At 37.2% G+C, this 9713-nt stretch overlaps 1 protein-coding gene across 1 annotated transcript; it reads left to right on the top strand.

Moving 5' to 3' along the window:
* The first annotated feature begins 6672 nt into the window (after positions 1-6672).
* Positions 6673-7641, top strand: LOC132010385 (olfactory receptor-like protein OLF4). The gene has a single exon (XM_059388259.1). It carries the CDS (start codon positions 6673-6675, stop codon positions 7639-7641), a length of 969 nt encoding a protein of 322 aa, XP_059244242.1.
* Positions 7642-9713: the final 2072 nt, after the last annotated feature.

The raw sequence follows: 9713 nt of genomic DNA, 5'->3' as shown, positions 1-9713 counted from the left end.
ACAAGTAGGCAGAGAGGCAGGCAGAGAGAGAGGAGGAAGCAGGCTCCCCGCTGAGCAGAGAGCCTGATGCAGGGCTAGATCCCAGGACCCTGGGATCATGACCTGAGCTGAAGGCAGAGGCTTAACCCACTGAACCACCCAGGCAGCCCTAAATCAGGCAATTCATATAAGGTGCTAAACTCAGATCTAAAGATCTAAATACATCTCTTATAATCAACAAACATTTTATAGTACCATAGCTCTGAACTTGAGGTAGAATAGTGAAATTCCTAATTGTTTTGGCAAAATGTCCATGAATCCAAGGAGTGTAGGGCCCAAGGTTTTATATAAAGGAAGAAACTTTTAATCTTTGTTGAAAAAGAGGAAAGTAAATTTCTAGAGATAGCAGGGATTGCATCTCCACCACTAGTCAATTCTTTGAAGAACCCAAGAGACCTAGTCAAAACCAATTCCTCAGTCTCAAACAGGAGAAAAATTTCACTCAGGATCGGGATAAGGTGCTGGGAGTTTAGATCTCTCAAAGGCAAAAGTCATAGCATTGGGGCTCCCTGTTCTGCAGGAATCCTGCTTCTCCCTCTCCCCCTCCCCCTACTTGTGTTCCCTCTGTCACTGTCTCTATCAAATAAATAAAATCTTTAAAAAGAAGAGTAAGAAAATAATTGACTTCACCTTGCTTATTACCCAATCTCTTAGGAACAGGAAATCAACAGGAAAAATTTCCTTTTTGTCCACACCAACATCCCATAGGGAATTCATGTGCCTAAAGGTGGGAGGAACAAGAGGAAAATGTGCCTAATGAGCAGAACAAAGCAGCCTTAAATAAGTCCTCTGCTACAGTCCCATAGGGTGGACAACCTTGGAATGGACAAGACCTGGTCTTTTTCTGTGCAGTCCTAAGTCTGGATGGAGCACTGGAGTCTGACCCATCCCTGCTCTCTTATCTGGGGACAGAGCTTTATCCTCCAATGTCTATCAGTCAGACAGGTATTTTTATTTCCATGTAGAGACCTTCCTCTCAGACACCCTATCAAGATGAGTTCTGCTGCCCAGGAGGGACAGGGCAGGAGAAGGTCAAGAGAATGAAAGTCAAGAGCATTTACCTGAGGTCATCTGAGGGCCAATCCAGCCTAGCCCAGAGCTGAGAGTTTGCTGTGACTGTTTGCTGGATTGATCAAGACATTTATTAATTATTCATTTATGTGTTTATAATGTGTTTAATAATGCTAAATATAGAAGTTAATATTGAACTCAGAAATACAAGGTTCAACTTTAACAAGTAAATCATACTAATGGAAGCCCAAATAGACAGGGGATGGGAAGCATAAACATAGAACATAAGACCAAGGATCTTTGCAATTAACCAGAGTAGAAAAGTCAAGTATTAGCTGTAAAGGGATATACAGTGAAGTGAGGACATGTCATTTTTAAGACGAGACATAGGAGACTACATTTCTCTAGTAATGATTAAAATCCTGAGAACAGAATTCACAGAGTTACTTCCTTTTCTTTTTTAAGATTTTATTTATTTATTTGACAGAGAGAGATCACAGGTAGGCAGAGAGGGAGAGAGAAGGAAGCAGGCTCCCTGCGAAGCAGAGAGCCAGATGCGGGGGCTTGATCCCAGCACCCTGGGATCATGACCTGAGCTTAAGGCAGAGGCTTTAACCCAATGAGCCACCCAGATGCCCCCACAGAGTTACATTCTTACAAGGGCAATGCATGAAACATACATATCACAGTGCTTCCTTTGAGTATTCAAATGAAAAATTTTAAGAGGATTATGTGCATAAGTGTATGCTAATGAGCTTCTTTTACAATTACCTCATTACCTGTGACCCTAAATTCTGGGTTAGCTAGCCAAATCACTTTTTCTGTTGACATTTTGTCTGGGAGTCCTTGGTTTTTGCATAGTGGGGTCAGAGTAGTTTTATTCCTGTTTTTTATTACATTCTCTCAAGCAAAATATTGCTATTTATTTCACCAATTAGCTACTTGCCATTTTACTTTTTTATGTATGTGTAGATGTATTTGTGCAGAATGTGTGAGAGTATTGTGTGGTAAAGTCTGGGACCTAATCACAATATATTCCTTTCACTGCTTTTTGTAGTTTGTTTGTTTCTGTAGTTTGTTTGTTTGTTTGTTTTTTGTGTGTGAAATAATTAATCTGTTACCTTAATATGCTTCATTTGTGATTATTTGCTTTCTGGAAAATGAAAGTGAATGCATACTTATTCCTCACAAATCACCCTTTATACATATTGAACTAATGTTCAAGTCTCTGTATTCCTTATTGTTCCTTTTGCCCTTTTATTATTGGACCTATATTTCTAAAATAGAAATGTTATCACATGGAAGGCATTCTTCTTTATGTTTAACATGAATCACCTTTACCTTCCATAAGCCATCTTGTTCCATATATCTTTATAAGCCACTCTGCTTAACCTAAGTGCATTTTCACTGTTCTTCCAAAATTCTTCATTTCTTTTAAAAGTGTCCTGTATTATGCACACTAACATATTCACACACTTTCAATTCAAATGTATAAAAAGAGACCTATGCATATCATAAGTACTCTTTATGTTCTGGCAAAATCTTTTTTTCTAGCTTTTCTTCCCCAGTCCTTGTGACTCAGGAGTACCTTATACATGTCCCTCTAGTCAACCAAGTGGAACACTAATTCATTACTTCAATGCCTGCATGACATTTCATGGTGCGGCTCTGCCTCTTACGCTTTTCTTTCTTTTCTTTTCTTTTTTTTTTTTTAGGTTAGGAATTAGTTTTTGTGTGTGTGTGTGTGTGTGTTAGATGTTCCACTCTTTTTTGTATTTTATTTTTTCTGTGCCTCTTACACTTAAGATATTATTTCATTTTTTTCTCCTTACACTTGTATAAATGCTACAAAATATTTTTAAATAGTTAAAACTATGTTTCTCAACCAAAGCTGATTCCATCCTTCAGGGAATATCTAGCAATGTTTGAAGACATTTTGGGGCTGTCACACTAGGTAATGTTGTGTGGAGGCCAGGGATGCTTTAAATAACCCAAAATGCATAGGACACAACCCACCACAGAGTAGGATCTGGCCCAGAATGTCCATAGCGTGAGATCGAGAAACCCTGAGTTAAAGCATATCTGTATTTTTCTTTTAATTTTAAGTAATCTCTGCACCCAACATGGGACTTGAACTCATAATGCCAAGATCAAGTGTCCCATGCGCTAACAACTGAGCCAGCTAGGTACCCAGCCTCCCCAACACATTGTAACACTTCACAATTCTGACAACAAAATTGGAAAGTACTCCTTTGTTACTTGTTTAAGGATTCCAACCTAACCAATGTGATATCCCCAGAGTGTTTTCTTAGGGTGAGGGGTGTGAAAGAGATTTCTTTCTTGAGTTTTCAAACCATTAGTGTTCTCAAGCAAAGATTGCTATATTTGATCACCAGGTTTATTTGTCTATTATTGTTATGTGTCCATATATTATATGTTTATTTATCTATAATTATCAGCCTTTCAATTAATTGTTGTAAATCACAGTTTCTCTATTGATTTTTAGTAAGATATTTTTTGCAATAAAATATTTTCACATTTTATTTAATTTTTTATTTTTTATAAACATATATTTTATCCCCAGGGGTACAGGTCTGTGAATCACCAGGTTTACACACTTCACAGCACTCACCAAATCACATACCCTCCCCAATGTCCATAATCCCACCCCCTTCTCCCAAACCCCCTCCCCCCAGCAACAGTGGGTAGAAGAATAAATGAAACAAGATGGGATTGGGAGGGAGACAAACCATAAGTGACTCTTAATCTCACATTTTATTTAGTTAAATATTTCAGTCTTCTTATTTCTGAGTTTTTTTTGCCTCAATTATGATAGTTTGCCCAGCTGTGGATTTTATATGTATTCTCTAGATGTGCGTCTAAAATGGAATGGTTACTCTTAAACTGAGGGTTTATTCCTTCTGATTTTTGTGAGATGTGCAAGATAAGGAATGACTGCACTTCCTTCCATGTCAAAAGCTATCTGTGCCAACTTCCATCAACAATCCAATCTTTTCCAACTAAATCCAAATGCATCTTTATCACATATTAAATGTTCATGTGTATACTGAGACCTAGTTCCTGATTCATTCAACATAAACTAAAAGAGAATCTGCTATGTTCCAAAAATTTTTAAAAACTTTTTTGTGTAATATGCTTTCATTTCAAAGTCATGGGGAATTTTATTGTTCGTCCATGTCAATTCTATGAAGTCACTGCTCCTGTAGATCATATTTCAGTTAGTTCTCTAAACTCCCTTCAATGTTGTTGAATAGAGTTGTACTGAAACTGCTCCCTTTAACCTGGTTTGATTTTGTGTCATTCCTTGTATCTCATAATGTCTCAATTTCTTGAATTTGTTTCTTTTTAAGTGCATATACATCTACACCCATAAAGGAAAATGTGAACAACACAGGTGAAATCCCTGCTCCTTTGTTCCTTACATCAGAGTGAGAGACAAGAGTGCAGTGAGATAAAATGTGAGTATGAAATAACGTCCCTGGATAAGTCACATGAAGAGTATTCAGAGGAAGAGGATAGATGGCACGGGGTGTGTAGGATTTTACAGAGTCTGGGGAAGCCTTTCCATGTTGGACAAGAAACAGAACTGTGAGTAGTGGTGCTTAACAGACTTGTGAAGAAAATGACTAAAACCCAAAGGCTAAGAAAGCAAATAAAGAATAAACATGTCACATAAGAAAAGTGATAAAGTGTTCACCTCATCCTCTATTAAACCAAATAAAAAACAATTGGTCAAATGAATATGGAAAAGGTGCAGAGAAAAAAAATCTAAGGTATCTGAAGTTTAGTAATAAAGATGCCCAAATTTTTGATGGGTTGGTTTATTCTCTTATTTGTTTTTATTGTGTGATGTTCAATTTGTAAGGTATTTCACACCATAAAGACATCACTACTTTGTATTGTGGACAAATTCATTTTTGGTTTTATTATTTTTGCCAAGTATAAATGGGATAAAACTAGGATTGGATGCTACCAACCCCAGGGAAGATTTCCTTCCTCACATTCTCTTAGGATGACTGAAGCTTATTATATCATTTTATTTTTTTTAATATCATTTACATTAATCTATTTATATTTAAATTCATTTTAATTAACACATATTATATAATTAGTTGTAGAATTTAGTGATGTCATCAGTTGCATGTAACACGCAGTGATCATTATATCAAGGACCTTCCTTAAGACCCATCACCCTTTTATCCCACCCCACAATTCACCCGCCCTCCTGCAACCCTCAGTTTGTGTCCTAAAATTAACAGTCTCTTATGGTTTGCTCCCCCCTCATTTCCATCTCTTATATTTTTGCTCCCTCCCCATTTTTGTCTCATTTTATTTTTCATTCCCTCTATGTCAATTTATTTATGTCCCTCTCTTCCTGTCACTCTCAGTCTGTTTATTGAACACACGTTTTTTGTTCCTTTATAAATAGGTCAGAAAGTGGCCATTCAAAAATTGTGCCCCAAGATGAGTTGTTCCTGGGAAACTATGAATAGGAATTTCTGAGTACTATTTCTACATTCCTTATGGGAAAGGTAATTTGATGTGTATGCGTTCATATCCTAAATGGGGTGTTGGGGCAGGCTTGGGGGGAGAAGAGAAGGACATAGAAGTAATATCCTTTGGGAGGATATGATGTGCAGTTGTGTGTATGTGATAGCGTGTGTGTGTGACAGTGTGTGTGTGTATGCATACACATGTGGGGGAACCCTGATGAGTGAGAATGGTCCTCAGAATGGGGATACATGGGTTCCTCTACTTCAAGGTGACCCTTTTAAAACACATGCAAAATTTGATCAACAGATGATACTAAGGAGGGATGTGTTTAATTGACAGGACGCTACTGCAACTAGATTCATGAAGTCCAAGAGGTACATAGTGTGAATGAGGAAGTCCCTGTGTCTTGAAATTTAAGCAGCTATGAGGCCACATGATTCTTTGAAATTCACTACCACCACTTCTCATCACTCTGCCTTTTGTCCTTTCTCCCCGAACACTGGCTCCCATCTGACCCTTGATTTTTTGACAGAAGCACTTCCTCAGGGACTTTGCACCAGATATTTCCTCTGCCAGGAAGACCTCCAATAATCCACCCTCTCTTCTATGAGGTCTCTGTTCAAATGTCACCTTCTTAGCCAGTCTTGACTGAACACCCAACCTAACACCCATCCACTCTCTTCTTAAACTGCTTCTGTGTTCTTCATAGTACCTGGCCCCCTCCTAGGATTATTTAATCTTTATATCAGCTTCTATCCTATCAGCATCACTGAATTATAGGGACTTTTGTTTTTCAGCACCCTCTACTTTATGACTAGGAAATACCGGAAACACGACTGACACTATATATTCCCCAAATGCTTGAAATAATTTCTTATTCAAACCATACAATACCTGATCTTTGGGGAACATCTGATGTCAGGATGGAAACTTCTAATCAGAGAGGAAACAGGTATCCCTTCAAGAGGTCCAGATCCATTCACAGAATATTGAAATTAGTTTCTGACTAGTAAATATATGTTGTAACATTTCCACAATGTGAGCAACACCCATTTGTTTCAAAACTATTCTTGTTCTGTTTCCCTGTGCTAGAGTCACCTCCACCAGATGGAGTCAGTCAATGATACACAAATTTCAGCATTTCTTCTTCTGGGATTTTCAAAAGAGCCAGAACTGCAGTGCCCCATATTTGGGCTTTTCCTCTCCATGTACTTGACCACTGTGTTTGGAAACCTGCTCATTATCCTGGCTGTTGGTTCTGACTCTCACCTCCACACACCCATGTACTTCTTCCTGGTCAACTTGTCCTTTGTAGATATCTGTTTCACCTCCACCACCATCCCCAAGATGCTATGGAACATTCAGACTCAGAGCAAAGCAATCACCTATTCAGGCTGCATTACTCAGATGTACTTTTTCTCACTCTTTGCGGTGTTGGATGTCCTCCTCTTGAGTGTGATGGCCTATGACCGCTTTGTTGCCATTTGTCACCCCCTGCATTACATGGTCATCATGAACCCCTTGCTCTGTGGACTGCTGTTATTTGTGTCCTGGATCATCAGTGTCTTGCATTCCTTGTTACACACTTCCATGGTGTTGCAGCTGTCCTTCTGTAGAGAGGAGGAAATCCCCCACTTTTTCTGTGAACTCAATCAAATGATACAACTTGCTTGTTCTGACACATTTCTCAATAACATGGTGATGTACTTTGCAGCTATGTTGCTGGCTGGTGGTCCCTTTCTTGGGATCCTTTACTCTTACTCTAAGATTGTTTCCTCTATATGTGCAATATCATCAGCTCATGGCAAGTATAAAGCATTTTCCACCTGTGCATCTCACATCTCAGTTGTCTCCTTATTTTATGGTACAAGCCTGGGAGTGTACCTTAGCTCGGCTGCTACCCAGAGCTCCCATGCAAGTACAGTAGCCTCAGTGATGTATGCTGTGGTCACACCCATGCTGAACCCCTTCATCTACAGCCTGAGGAACAAAGACATAAAGGAGGCTCTGATGAGATTCTCTGGGATAGCAGCTCTAAAACGGACAATTGTCCTGGGGCTGAAGAAGTGCCCATGATTGCAAGGCCCAATGCCTTAGCCAAATGTTGAGATATTTTGATATGACTATTTAAGTAGAACATGCCTTTTATTTTTTCTCTGGATTTTCTATTTTTTTAAAAATTTTGAGCTCTGTGTACTTATATAACTCACTTTATTAGCTTTATGATATCTCTGATATCCAAAAATTTTTCACTTTTTCTCATTTTCCTACTTTCTCAATATTTTTCTTAACTATGGATGTGAAATTTTTGGAGATTCTCAATTATTTCAAATGACTACATGGATCTGTTAAGAATAATTTATTCACAAATTAAATATATTATAGTGAATATGTTTTCTTGTGATTGTCTGAATGCTACTCCTATGGAAAATGTACTTTTGACCACAACAGCTATTTATAGAACTTTATAACAGAGAAAAATCTGAGACTGTGCTTCCCTTTTGTGATCATCATTCTTTTGTATATCACTACCTTAACTGCTATTCCTGAGAATGCAGAATTTTGACATACTGGATGTTACAGCTGATCATGCGGATTTTTCTATACATTAGCATCCTGTTGTTAAAGAGCTTGTTGCCACCATGTCTGTCATAGTCACTAGCAAAATAAATGATAATAAAAAACATGTCTCCAATTGGAATCTACACAGCAAGACAAATATAGAAAAAATATATTGGTCTAGAGTCTAGAGTCTAGACTTGACTTTATTTTATGGTCTAGAGTCAAACTTGACTTTAAGGATGATGAAGCAAAATATTAAAGTATATATTTATTGTTATACAAAATATTTCTTTCTCAGGCACTTCCTCTATCTATTGAATTATTGAATATCAGATCCATTTGTAAGGTGTATTCATTATGATGAAATACAGGTGGCATGTTTCTGGTTATATTAAACTATTTTCTGGTTTCTGGTTGAAAATTTCCATTGTGAAATACAAATATGATTCCTTCTGTTTCTCTAAACAAAATATCTCTCACTATTTGAAATTTTTCTATGTAATCTCAAAAGGGGCAGTGAACCAACAGCATCAGTATAATCTACTATATACGATCCTCATAACCACGGGATGACTTAGCAGCAAGTTTGGAATCCTGTCCAGGTGTGATTCAAAGTCACAAGTTTTGTGCAAACATACATGTCCTTCCAGCCTTTCCACATTACCTCAAAGGGTTCTCAATGGACTCATTTTTTAATACAGTGACATGTAATAAACTTGAAGAACAGAATAATCATGAAGGCTACTTTTGAGTAGAACTTTGCTGTGTACAAAGCATAAAATAAAATGATATAATATAATGTCTTTATTATTGAAGAGAATGGAAGGGTAGGGAGTTGTTATCTGTACAGGGCTCCTCATGAGTCCTTAGTCAGGTGTGAATCTCTACTTTGTTTCTAAGACTTATCCATGAGGTGTGAGACAGTAGTGCTCTTCAGTTTTGAACATTATAGGTAATTTTACTCTTTTTATATGTATAAACTAATTGGCTAGGTATGGAAAAAAAAAACCAACAAGTTTATCAAATGTGAATTGTCTTAATTATATAAATTATATTGAATATATATAATCATATATTATATATGAATATGCATTATATATAATATGAATGTAATTATATGAATTATATTATATGAACCTTTGCTTTTTCAGGGTTAGAAGAGAACTCTCCCACCCTGATATGCGTGACTCAGCTAACTATACTCCAGATCAGACCCTGAGTAATGCACCCTAAGATTTTAAATTTTAATTAATACATTGGAGCATTATTTAACTTGTAAAACTTTAGGAATTAAAAGAATTATTGAAAAATCACCAGTACACATGCAATGATTCCTATTCCATAGAAATCAAGAAGGTGCACAATAAGTTCTGTTTTGCTGTACAATTGTTAAGGTGTAATCCCTCAAGCCCTCATTTTCATGGGAACACAATGTGGAATCATAAACATGACTTTAAGGGGTATTGTGAGAAAAGATGAAATGCATGGAAGTACTTTTTTCACCAAAGTACGTTCAAGAATAAGGATAGTCCAAAGAAATGGAAAAATGTTCCATGCTCCTGGATTGGAAGAATAAATATTGTGAA

The sequence above is a fragment of the Mustela nigripes genome, chromosome 2 (genome assembly GCF_022355385.1).
Source record: "Mustela nigripes isolate SB6536 chromosome 2, MUSNIG.SB6536, whole genome shotgun sequence".
In the NCBI taxonomy this organism is placed as follows: domain Eukaryota; kingdom Metazoa; phylum Chordata; class Mammalia; order Carnivora; family Mustelidae; genus Mustela; species Mustela nigripes.
This window is presented reverse-complemented; position numbering and strand designations above follow the sequence as displayed.